This window comes from Pelobates fuscus, chromosome 4 (genome assembly GCF_036172605.1).
Source record: "Pelobates fuscus isolate aPelFus1 chromosome 4, aPelFus1.pri, whole genome shotgun sequence".
NCBI classification, from domain to species: domain Eukaryota; kingdom Metazoa; phylum Chordata; class Amphibia; order Anura; family Pelobatidae; genus Pelobates; species Pelobates fuscus.
The window spans coordinates 342,264,180-342,278,140 of NC_086320.1; the positions used below are offsets into that span (position 1 = coordinate 342,264,180).

The window sequence follows — 13,961 nt, forward strand, 5'->3', positions numbered from 1 at the left end:
GAATATGATTTTTATGGAGATTGAATGTATAGTTTTAAAGTTACAGTGTATGTGTAAAAACTGTATTTTTACTGTATGCTATAATTATGTTATGTGTTTATCTGAGGGGAGGAGACGTGGGGGTGGTACCATGTATGTGATTGGTTATTTTCAACCTCCCCCTGGGAGTGTCCTGTGTGTACCTTTTTGTAATAAAAAGCAGGCTGGGTGTTCCAGTCCTCAGTTCTTCTTGACCCTTCAAAACGTAGCCTTGTCTCGTTAGTGGAGGGAATTGCTGTATCACACTGGGGATTGCTATGCTCTGCATATTCCCCTGAGCTTAATCACTTAGCTCTTTTAAGAGCTTGTTCCGGATACGCTCTCCTGGAGGAGAGGTCTTCCCCACACGGTCCTGGAGGACAGAAGCCGATACAGGGTGGAAGGAAGACGGCGCGGCTCCAGTTAAGCTACGGCGGTTGTGGAGTCTGCGGTGGTTGTGGTGTCGTCTGCAGTGCTTGGAGTCCTCTGTAAGCGCTAGGAGCATCCATCAACGGAGGGTACTCGGTCGGAGTACACGGAGCTCCGTTACATCAGGCTTCCCCAAACTCCGGCCCTCCAGATGTTGCTGAAGTACAACTCCCATGATCCTATGAATGAAACAGATAGGCTGAGAATCATGAGAGTTGTAGTTCAGCAACATCTTGAGGGCCGGAGTTTGGGGAAGCCTGTATTAAATGGATTTCCGGATCCTGTTTTTCCCACTGTATTGATTAATAAAGATTTTGTCTAACTGACGACACCATCTACGTGAACCCAAGTCATTTTGTTGGTGTTCCCTATAAGGAATTCTATTATTTACTAAAATAGAATTCCTGCTATATTGATGTGGTGAGATCCTTTTCCAACCTCTTCACTACCAAAATGAAGTATACATGTTTTTATTTTCATGTATTTTGCAGTATAGAAATAAAGTCTATAAAACCTTACATTTCTCTGCCAGAAGCCACTAGTCACTGATATAATGCCTGCAAGTTTGCTGAAAATGTAAGCTCACCCCCTGCTCCAAACATCACAGGACGTTTCAAAGGGTCATCTCATTCCTACAGTCAGGGAGGGAAGAGTTGGGTGACTGAGTTGGCTCTACAATTTCACTGTTATCATTACAGAGATTGATAACAATTGCTATAGCTAGCAGTTTTAAATACCTTAATTTTAGAAATGTATGATTAAACTATATGAATTGTTTGTGAGCATTTTGTATAAATTCAGGCATTCTGTTTATATTCTGTTGCCATGTTGAGTAATCTGTACTACCAGTAATGCCTTCAGGGTCAATGTTATTACCTATAAGCAATGTATTTGAGTATTATTATTTTCCTTTTTTTGTCACACTGTATGTGAGAAAGATTGTATTTTTGCTTTTATGCTAACATCTCAGTCTCTGTGTAAAATATTGCAAGATAACACTATACACTGTCTGAAGCTTTTTTCCCCAAAAATCTTTCTATAACGGATGAATGAATAAGTGAAAAATATTATTGCGTAAATTTACATAATTCTATTATTTTAAGTTTCTCTGCCAAGAACTCTATACACAAGAATGTTGTGTTGTGATATTTATATGCTAGCTATTTACTTTGCTTCAAAAAATCTGATGCTAATCTATTTTTAATCAAAACGTGCATGTTAGTGAAGGGGTTTATGCACTTTCCATACAAATGGTTATTGCACTATACTGTGTATTTTGGAAGATTGATAAGGTTATTGTGAATTCTAGGCCAACATTTCCAAATTGGAAAAGTTCAGCTATTCTGTCGCTGTGTCTGTCTATCCAAAAACATGAACTATGCACTTACAAATTCAAGCCAAGTGGTTTATACACATATTTGTCTTCAATATTTCTAAATCACCTTATTTGGAAGAATTAAGGTTTTAGTTTGTTTTTTTTTCTACTGAGAAAGCTTTATTTATGGCATTTTTATACTGCATGTCTAAATAACACTCCTCCCAACATTGGTACCCCATGAATCATGATACTGGTGGCTGGGTGAAGGGGGGAGGGCCAGTGATGCAAATCAGGTCACTGGCACCATTCAAAGGAGTGGACCTGTCTAGAATGGATCCACCTGAAGAACTGGCAGGTCAGTCTAGCATGAATCCACACCAGGCTGCATGTCAATCATCCAGGCCAGCTCACTGAGAGTGCACAATGCAGAGAGCAAAGCTTCATACAAGAGGCTATTTCACTAGTTTCGCTTTTTGGGGACAGTTCCAAAATTTGGGATGATTGGGAGGACTGAAATAGTGCCAGATACCAACATGTATGATTGCGTGAGTTCCATTCCTACCATACCATTAGAAATGCACTGACCATCCACAACATTAAAACTGCTGACCTAATATTGTGTAGGTCCTCCTAATGCTACCAAAACAGCTCTGATGTGCTGAGATATGGACTCCATAAGACCTCTGAACATGTCCTAAGGCATCTGGCACCAAGACATTAACTGCAGATCCTTTAAGTCCTGCAAGTTGCGAGGTGGGCCCTCTATTAATCAGATTTCTAATTTGAACACATCTCACATGTTCCAACACATGTATTGAGATTTGTTGAATTTGGAGGTCAAGGCTATACCTTGAACTCTATTTCATGTTTATCAAACCATTCACATGGACCTGATCTAAAAGAAGACATGATTAATTAAACAATGCAACCTTTTTCCATTGCTCTATAGTCCAGTTTTGACACTCACATTCTCATTGAAGGTGCTTTCAGCGGTGGACAGTGGTCATGGGAATTCTAACCGGTCTGTGGCTATGCAGTCCCATGCACAGCAAACTGCAATGCACTGTGTGTCCTGACAGATTTCTATTATGGCCATCATTAAGTGTGCATCAAAGAGCCTTAGGTGTCCATGGCCCTGACACCAGTTGTCCTTCCTTGCAATACTTTTGGTAGGTACTAACTGCTGCATACCGGGAATACCCCACAAGACTTGCTGTTTTGGAGATGCTCTGACCCAGTCGTCTAGCCATCAATATCTGGTCCTTGTCAGAGTCACTCAGATCTTTTGACTTTTCCATTTTTCCCTAGTCTGACTCATGAAATTCAAGAACTGACTGTCCAATTGCTGCCTAATATATCCCACCCCTTGACAGGTGCCATTGTAGCAATATAATCAATGTTATTCACTTTACCTGTTAGTGATTTTAATGTTCTACCTGATCAACGTAAAAGTACCTATGAAGGGGCAATAAAACGTTCATTTAAAGGAACATTATTTTTTTTAAACGGGAATATGGCATGCATTATCAACTTGAGAACTTCAAAATGCATGTACCAAAAACCAATCCAATCTTCAAATAGCTGTAATTGTTTTGTGGTTTATTGGTTAGCGTATTATTATTATTATTAGAGTGTTTCCCAAGTCCTTGTGACACATATCTCAGTTATTTTACCAAATTAGCTACAACAAAAAAATCTATATGGACTAATGCTACCCTGCTAATGGCCAAGTCATGCTAATGGGCCCCACGAGCAATGCTTTCAACAAGTTAAACAGGGGAAGTGAGTGTCAAATATTAACTCAATATTGATTTGATGGCTTTTTTTTTAATCCCCTCAAAACACAGAGAGCTTCCTCTGGCCCCTCTTATGGGCTGGTCAGAGCATTTGGAGGAAAATTTGCTGTAATTATTATGCTAGTGTACAACAAACGATTTTACAACATTTCTGCTAGAACAAGCTAAAGATGCTGTGTACAATACATTCAGTCTTGACAGATCTAGAGGTGTTTCTAGATCATTAAGGTCCTTAAGAAAAAATTGTTAGAGTCCGACTTCTAATACAAATAAAGGATTTGCTTATATAAAGACCAAGAGATGTAATACATAGGTTAATATTTCCACCTTTATTCAGTAACTACAGAATGTTAAGAGAACGCAGAGGATATACCAACACAGAAACTCCATGCAATAAATATCTTTGTATAGCAATATATACTGAATTGAAGAATTATTTAGTTTTTTTCTTATCCTAAGACCAGCCATACCTGTGCAGCCCTGGACATATATACCTTATCATGCCCTCGTAATACCCCTTACAAAATGTGTGATGTATGCAATGTATAACATTCAAATTCTGTAAATCCTGAAATCCAATATTTACTTTGATTTTGCCACTTACCATTTTGTCCATGAAAACAACTATCATCACGTGCAATGCGCAGACACAAACACTTTTCTATTGGGACTTAATTCATTGGCTGATAGAATAAGTTGGCACTATTAGCCAATTAACTCCTTCCAAAGTTGGACAAAATGGATTTTGCAAAATTGGGATTCAAACTTCCTTGTTAGTGATCTCACAAAAGACTGGAAAGAACAAGGTTGTCCATGGGACTTAGTTAAGAGGCAAACCTTTGAAAAACAGTTTGTATCTTTACCATGGGACAGTGTATCAAACCCACGTCTTAATTTCATCCGATGCCTGGAAAAAACATGAACTTCAGGCGCAATAGAGGCTTTACCCTATAGCTCAGATGTTACCTTTCTATTTGGTTTTAACTTATGATGCTTAGTGTAGCGATCTCAATGGAAACCACTGGAATCAGGAGGAACATTCCACTAGTTGCTACATTTTTAGATCACTGCCTCGTTAGTGAAATCCACTTCTGCATTCACAGGAGTATTATTCGGTTATTGTTTTGTCCTAGTAAGTTAACACGTGAATGCAGGAGGCCGGGTTAAATTGATTATTTGAGAGTATTCTCAGTTTAGAAATCTAGCTTTTCTGGTATTTAAAAGCCACCTGAAGACTGCGTATATGTCATCTAGGGAAATGATTATGTTTTTTTACATTTATTCTCATTTCGCCATGCTCGGTAACATGTTTAAAGATATTCTGACATCACTTGTCTACTCTTGACAAACACCTACAACCAGATGCTTTATTTTCCTGAATTCTTGGAGTATGCTACACTGCACTTGTAACTTCAGATATTAATTACAAGCAGATGATACAAACCCATTTTGGATATCTATGTTGATGTTGAATTAGTGTTGCTAATATTACATGCTTGTGTCGCTGCCAAAAAAGACCTCCCTCTGTCTCTTCTCCCTCCCTCTAATCTTTGGGAATCTCAAGACAATTTCCAGAAAGCTTGCGACTGCTAGAATTTTATGGTAGATATAATATCTGAACAAACACGTCACTTTGATTAATGTGCAAATGGCAGTAACAATGTCTTATGTGAAAACAGACCACTTTAGTCAATGTACCATTGAACTCCCCAGTCAGAAAATGCAATGTTTGCACTAAACTCAACTAATTCTCATTTCCATCAAAGGGAAACTCTAAGCACAAAACCACTTCATGGTAAGTAAATTGGTGCACCTTGTCCCTTTTTATGGACAATATAAACCATTGTCGTTCCTGAGAAACCGCGATATGATGATGCCGAACACGAACATTCTCTCCTTGTGTTAGAGCTTGTTTTCCATAATATTGATTCATTTTGGTGTTCTTGCCATGTGGTACACAATAAATTAGCCTCAAGTATGAAATGTACAGAAAGTAGGAGAGAAATTAAATATTTTATCTTTATAAAATCTTTATGTCTTTGTTGTGTTTGTTGAATCCCACAATGACAAAGATTAGGCAAATCACTTGTTATCGTGACCTGTCATCTGACATTGTAAAAACTGACAAAAATGTAAATGATATAATTTATCTCTATCAGACAAAGAACTTAACTGAAAATCAAAAACATGCACGCAAGTAAATATGTCTGTAACCTTTTTACTTGAGTATGGTGGCCACATTCTACATATTTAAAAAAAAAAAAAAAAACAGACCCTTAAAGTATTTTAGCTTACTGAAGTACTTTATGTGTGAAGAGTGAGTCCTCTTTTTTCAATTTTGTAAGAAAAAAGTGCCCTCTTTTTTTAATTTTACAAAAAGTGCAGATTTCAATTGAAATTGACACTTTTATAAACTAACCTTGTAACACCCCGTGGCTGTCAATCACACAACTGATGCTGTTACTTCCTGGTTTGTTTAGCTCAATGGAGATACGGTCAAGAGGCAGCAATTGCCCAGAGCACCTGCCTTGCAAAGACTTCACAAGTACCTCACAAGTATCATTGAGCTGCATTGGAAAGTCTTGGCAGATATAGAAGAGGAGGGCTTTAGACAAGAGATCTGCAGCTTTTGCATTCTGATACTTTTTTTTTTGTATTTGGGAAGTGGAGTGTCCCTGTAATGTCCACTAATGAACCAAGATGTAGACACAGGGCATCTTTATCCGGAATGTGATGCAGATATGTAACTGTTTTATCCCCTGCCTTCTTCCTGATCCTGCAGTCGTCCCACGTCTTCAATGTGTCCAGAGATAGGAGAGAATTCCTTGATGCAGAAGAGAGAGGAGGCGCGAGTGGTGGAAAGAGTGTTGAAGGTCGAAGGTGGAAGAACACAGTGAACAAATTAGGGTCATTTAGCAAAAAAGGAAATATTTCAACCACACTTCTCACAAGGAGCTCTGCATCTGTGGAATAAACTTGCTGAAAAAAAAAAAAGAAAAGAAAAGAAAACCTCTCATTCGTTCTTTTAACATTTCAGAAATGTCTCCTTGCATCTGCAATCAAACCATAATTGTCACAGTAAAATTGTATATATATATATATATATATTAATTTATTTAACTAAGCATCTTTATGATATTATCTTTGCTCCGCAGGATATACTTGAAAGCGAGAGAACATTCTCATGTTGTTCCCAGTGAAATTCTTACTAAATAAATACAAAAAAAAAAAAAATAATCACAATTTTCTTGTATTTCCTGCTCAAAGTGTCAGCACAAATACGGCACAGGATGGACATCGCCCTCGCAGCCTACGAATGACCTTCTTTTGCTACAAATTATTCGACTTCCCATCATGTCCTTCTAGCATGTTTTCTGAAGGAATGAGGAGGGGGAGAGAAAGCTGAAAATTCTGCATCAGGCAGCAATTTTTTGTTCTGCCCCATGCTTGTCCTTATCCAACATAATAAACAATGATTTAAGCTATAGATGAAATAACTTTTTTCTTTGTCCTCTTTCTCTCCTTTTTATTTTTTTTTCAGTGATTCATTTAAAAAAAATAAATGTATTTTTCTTTTCTTTCACGTGAGCATCCCTGGCTGAGAATTAAGGGAGTTACAGTCCAATGTATTGTGTGGATACCATAAAGTCTCCCTTAATTCAATCCTATGCCATCTAAAGATGCTGGTCACTGCCTTCTAAAACCCTATAGACCAAAATTAAGAAAAAAATATTTTCTTAATTTAGATTTTTAGCAGTTTAGTAGATAACTCCCTAAATTGGCTTTCTTATCTGGGACTGTCATTTTAAAAGATACTGAATGAAGCCAAATTAGAGAGCTACATCAATGAACTAATGTAGTGAACTACTTATTAAACAGTTGAAAGATCAAAATTGCAAAATTACCTTTTCTTAATTTCGATCATTCTGCAGTCTAGTAGATAACTTCCTACCCTAGTATCTTTATGTGTGATTGCCATATTTACTATTAATAAATGTTTATAGTAACTCGTTTACATCTCTTTTTGGGAATACAGTAAACCTATCAGTATAGTAATGCAATTTGTTTCCTGTGGTAGTTAAATGCATAAATGGGGCTTCTTGGTTGTATCTTAGACAAATCAGTATATTGTCTGGTGTTAAAGACTTTTAAAAGTTATTAATTATTAATAGGCACATTCTAATAAAGAATCATCTATATTATGAAAAACCTAATGTCGAATCACTTCACAACTTTACTGATACTTAACCTTTTGGTCCTGACCTAAAATTAGGTCTCCATGGCTTGTAATTGGGCCCCTACAGGTTGGAACAGACAGATGGAATTCGTCAAACCCCAGGTTAATGTCCCAAATAAATGGTTCCCCACTTTAAAAGAAACTCATTTGACACTGAGAAGAATCTCATGAAGTCTTTTTTTTTCCTACATAATGAATGTGATACAAATTATTCCACAATCGAAGAATGGAATCTTCAGATACTTTTTAGAATGTTTTGCTAGAGACTAAAGCGGAACATGAAATGTGAATGCATGTTAAAGAAGGTTAAAAACCTTGAATTTAACCCCTTAAGGATGTGTGACATGTAATGATTCCCTTTTATTCCAGAAGTTTGGTCCTTAAGGGGTTAAAGTAGAATGTGTGCACCCATAATAAAGCTAATGGAATAATGATAAAGAATAGAACAGTCTCTGTTACACACACCCAGTCAGCTTGTTCCAGTCTGACCCCCTGATCACAGGAGCTGCATGGGCTCTAAGATGACAATGCTGACTGGTGCCTCAGGCTCTGGACAGGGAACCCCGCCCCCTCCTCTCATTGAGATCTAAGACTAAGCGCTAAGGGGAGTCAGTGAGAGCTGGCTGTCTCCTCAGCCTCCTGTGATCAGCACAGCTCAGGACTCAGGACCTTCTCCTGCATCCCACATCCTCCCTGCTCAGCCCGGACCCTGTGACCTCTCCAGGCATGCTCAGCCAGATGTGCCTTATAGCCCTGGTGGGCATGTGGATGCAGTGGCTGCTGGTGATGTGCCCTGCACTCTCTGCCTTTAATTTGGATGCTGACAGAGTCACTGTGTACAGCGGTCCTAGGGACAGTTACTTTGGATACTCAGTGGATTTTTATGTGCCAGACTCCATAACGTAAGTGGCCACTCATGATCTTACCTACCTGTGTAAATAGCCAGGGCAGGAGGGGGTACCAGATAACTGCTCTTTAAGGACCTCTAGTGATATGCCCTCTCACATTAGGCTGCCATGATCTTAGACTGGCATTCATATAACTACATTTAATCATTGCCACAATGTCTATGTTCATTAGGGGTTATTTTTATTTTATTTTATTTGCTTTTTAGTGCTGGGGACCTGTATGGCAGTGACATGGTTAAATGCACCACCAATATGTTAAAGTACCATTTCACCCCCCATTTACGTCTCAGGGTGGAAGGCATTATTGCACCCACTTTTCCATTCTTGCACACACTTTACGATCAAAGGGTTAAAGTTTGTAAGCATCTCAATACCTGACTGTGTGTATGTGTTTATATTTAGAATTAAGGATGCGATGGATGCTAGTGTTAGCAATGAGCAGATTGCTACAGTTTTACTGATTGATTGCTTTGGATACAGTGGCTGGTCTGTCAGAATTTGTGGGGATACAGCATCTCCAGGAGCTTGTAACTGGCAGTAATGAGAGTGACTGGGCTCATGACAACATAGAAACATATTCAAAGAGAAACAAGTGACATGTGCCAGGTGTCATTCAGCTCACCAGTACTCTGTCCCTGTTATAATTCACTAAAGTGTGAATTGTTTTGACATCAAACTAAATGTAAATTTAAAGTTAAAAAGCTGAACTGAAGCCAAATCAGCTATGTTTCTATTCAGTTATTTTGGTGTAAAACGTAAAATTCACTATAATTCACATTTTAGTGAATAACTTCGCCCATCATCCTGGGAAAATAGTAACCAAAAATTTACAAAATGTACTTTGTATTCATATTATTGTACTGCGCTGCAGAATATGTTAGTGCTTTATTGATAAACATAGAACAGTACGTATAACTAACGTGGCTTGAATTAATATACTTAAGGTATGCGCTGCTTAAAATATTGAATACCAGCATATTTAACACACTTTAGATGGCACTTCATAAATCGATATATCATTACATTACATGGTTTTATCATTACATCTCTGTCAACATACAGAAAGCCAGTTTTCATGGTAAAATTTGTCTAGAGAATGTAAGATGAATTATTTCATAATATGAAAAGCAACAAGAATTTAAAAAATAAACGGGGTACTTTTATTTACCTTTTAAAAATATGGGGTGCCAACTTCATACATCTCTTAATTAGCCATAAGCCAGCGTGTGCAATGATCTGTAATGTGCTATGACAGTTAATGCAATGTGATCTTCACAGAGATGAAAAAAGTCTACAGTCCGGGGTTTTTCAGTGAATTGTCCTGAATTCAAAGTGAATTTCACAATGTAGGCGGGAATAGCCGAATTGGAAAAATTCTCCAAGTCGTTTAGGCTTTCAGCTTGGCTACTCTGGACTTCGAAATTCACTTTGAATTCACTTTGCATGCCCAACAAATCTCATTTTAGTGAGTAACTTGGCCTGTGTACATTATACAAGGTTTTATACTTAGCGGCACTGTAAACAAATTACGTGGTGGCTGCACTCCAGGTGTTTAGAACTCTATATTTCATGATGCTCGACAAGCCTTTAGGTTCAGAAACATCTGCAGTTCGGAAACATCTGGGGCACAGGTTAGCCATTACTGTAAGTTAGGTTATTAGACCTGTTGCTATGGAGCCTTCCCTCTGATATGAGACCAGCATGTCTTTCTAAAACCTGTACCTTTTGATAAATTCATCCAGTTCTGTGGAGTATGTTGGCGCTGTAATATGAGAAGTAACAATACTGGAATCATTTGTAAATATACTTTTTACTCTATTTAGGAAAGTTCGTTAACGTTGCCTAATATACAGACATTAGGAATATGTGTAACAAATGCCAGTAAGCAGCCATATACAGCGTGTCTACTCTTCTATTGTGTGATGTTAATGAAATGATTGTGAATTCTTTTTTAGGGCCAGCGTTCTGATTGGAGCTCCCAAAGCTAACACTTCCCAGCCAGAAATAGTTGAAGGTGGAGCTGTATACTATTGTCCTTTTCCAGATTCAGGGATTAATGGATGCAAGCAGATCCCGTTTGATACTACTAGTAAGTATGCAGTTACCGTGTATTATTTTCAGAGACTTTTCTATAAGTCTGTTTCAATGTCATATTTATATATATCTCTATAAATTTGCAGGATTGCATCCAGAAAGCCCCTCTAGTGGCTGTCTGAGTGACAGAAACTAGCGGTGGCGTTGGCAGCAATGTAAACACTGCCTTTACAATTATTTATGGAGTGACAACACATTCCGCAGCGGTGGATTTTCTCAGAAAAGGCAATGTTTTAATTGCTGAGACTGCAGAGACAGTCTCTGATCCAGAATCACTACATTAAAGGAACACTATAGTCACCAAAAAAGCTTTAACTTAATGAAGCTGTTTTGGTGTATAGATCATGCCCCTGCAGTCTCACTGCTCAATCCTCTGCCATTTAGGGGTTAAATAGCTTTGTTTACACAGCCCTGGCCACACCTCCCTGCATGTGACTTACACAGCCTTCCTAAACACTTCCTGATAAGGAACCTATATATTCTAGGTACATTTATTGCACATTCTGTTTAATCTATAATTTCTTATATCCTGCTCTATTAATGGCCTTCTGGAGCCTGCAGGGGCATTCTGTGTGTGAGTAAAGTTCAAATTACAGAGCAGATGATAAAAAATTCTAAAGCAAGTTAACATCTGATTGAAAAATAAATTAATTGTCATGCAGGCTGAGTCCGTCACAGCCAGGGGAAGGGTGGCTATGGTTGCATGGACAGAAACAAAACTGATTTCACTCCTAAATGGCAGAGAATTGAGCAGTGAAACTGCTGGGGTGTGATCTACAGACCATAGCTACTTCATTAAGTTGTTGTGTAGCCTACAGTATCCATTTAAGCGGTGGTGGTTCTGGCTAGAGTATCCCTTTAAATGCTACTTTAACATTGTTCTAATATATAAAGCAGTAATATTTGAAGTGTACTTCTTTTAAAGCATCTAATCATTTCATGGTTTGAGATATATTAACCTGGCACCCAGTGGGTTAATAATGTATACGGCACAAAATACTTGTGGGAAAAGCTATTACCGTAATATAACGTATTGTATTGTGGATGTATGGTTTTCTCAATCAATATCATAAATGGACAGTATTTAGAGCAGGTGAAAATTGAGTGTAAGCAATTATTTTTTCCCCCTATAAAAACAGCTTCCCGATTTACTTTCTTAACGGTGTGTTCATATTCTGTGGTTACTTGAGGATCTTATCGCAATATTTGGGTTAAAATGGCTCATCTGAAAATTACATCCAATTCCAGGGAACTGTAATATTTTATGCATCATGGCTATTTTTGTCTATTTCAGCCTCAATTACATCTGTTTTAACGTCAAGTTTGTAAGTCAGCTCTCACATCACCAAAACCTGCTGCTAAGTGAATTAAGACTGAAAGATTTATGAGCTTTAGATTTCTTAAAATAGTTTTCAGCAAGACGTGTAACTTTTAGTTGAGCATTTTAACTATTGTCTGCAAATGGTAGCTTCTGTGGCTTGTCCACCATACAGCATACTGTGGTGCCGTGAGAACTGACTGGAAATTTAACCCAAACAGCCGAGGTGGAGACTATCCCAACTCCACAAATTTAGGATATATTTAGCCATTTTTTAACAACGCACCATTTGAGGAAAAGACCCCAAAATATTTTACGCTTCAACAGGTTTAACCTACAAAGAGCAGAAACTGTAGCAGTCTAGGTTAATATATATATTCCAAACCAACCAAATTCCAATATTATATATCTATATATAGTGTTTGTTAATTAAATGCCAGCCCTTACAATATTATACTGCCATACTTTATTCTAAGCAAGCACTTGAGGCTGCTGCTGTTATACATAGATAGTCATGAGGTTATGGGGTATAGAATACTGATGGGGTAGAATACTTGTACCAAATCTTCTAATGCATCTGAAACAAAATGTCACACCTCAATAACTCATAGTTAGGTATACTTAATTGTTATAGGTTTCTTATGAAGTCCTATAAGTAACTATTTTGACTGAAAGGAACACTAGAGCATTAGGAATAGAAATGTTTATTCCTAATACTACAGTGCTCTAATTACCATTTTGGTGACTGTCCTCCTCCCCCTACCCTCCCTCCTCGCCCCAACAAGGTATAAAAAGTAGCATCTCTTTGGCTAAAATCTTCAGGCTTGATGATCTCAGCCAATGCAAAGCAATGGGAGGCTAGTGTACATGCATGGCACAACGCTGTCCATGTACCCAGCCTAATTGGTGGATTAGGCTATAGAGCACCAATTTCTGTCAGATGTATAAAATCAAACACAACCATGCATTCTCCATCCATTAACATTGACAGTAGAAACGGCACCCTCGTAGTAGGTTATATTTCCAATAATCTAGTTCTTTAGGTTCCTGTCTTCTTATTGCTGTATCTGGTGGCTGTTAGTCCTGTTATTGGATAAAGAGGAAATGTCTAAGAGCAACTGAAGCTCAAATACAAAGTGGTAGGCCAAACAAGCTCACGGAACAAGACAACAGAGTGGTGCAGTACGACGCATATAAATATCGTCTGTCTTTATGTGCAACAATGATGAGGAACAAACCACCTCGGGAAGCAAGGTCAATACACACATTGTTCACCTAGAGCTGAATTCCTTGGATTTCCATGGGAGAGCACCTATGGACAAGACCAAGACTAAAATGCCAGACATCGACTCTGGTGGCAAAGTTGCAACCTGTAAACTCTGGATCACTGGAAATGTTTTCTTTGGAGTGATGGCTGCATAATTGTTGACTTTGAGTTTGGTAGTTGTCAAGAGAATGTTATTGGTCTGACTGCAAAGTCTGGTGAAGAAAGTCTGGGGCTATTTCCATCAATGAGTCTAGAATCCATAGTTCGAGTGTAAATCAGAATATTACAGCATATACTGATTTACTGACAATTTTGCACTTCCATACTTTTGGCAATAGTTTGGGTAAGGCTCTTTCTGGTTTCATTAAGTACAGAGCGAGCTCCATACAGAAGTGTTTTGTTGTAGATTGATCGAACTTCACTGGATTGCACAGAATCTCGAAATCAGCTCTACTAGACATGTTTGGGATGAAGTGTAACACACTGCAAACCTTCAAGACGTTGAAATATCAGAGCCTGACCTCCCTAATGCCTATGTGTTCAAATAGAATCCCAGCAACTACGTTTTACATTTTA

General features: G+C 38.1%; 1 protein-coding gene across 1 annotated transcript in view; it reads left to right on the forward strand.

The window, feature by feature from the left end:
* Positions 1 to 8,429: 8,429 nt before the first annotated feature.
* The window catches only part of ITGA8 (integrin subunit alpha 8), a 130,286-nt gene continuing 124,754 nt past the window's right edge, over positions 8,430 to 13,961 (forward strand). The window contains exons 1-2 of the mRNA XM_063452474.1: positions 8,430 to 8,700; positions 10,662 to 10,795. Of these exons, the coding sequence (XP_063308544.1) occupies positions 8,525 to 8,700; positions 10,662 to 10,795 (310 nt within the window). The 5' untranslated portion in view covers positions 8,430 to 8,524. The remainder of the gene's footprint in view (positions 8,701 to 10,661; positions 10,796 to 13,961) is intronic.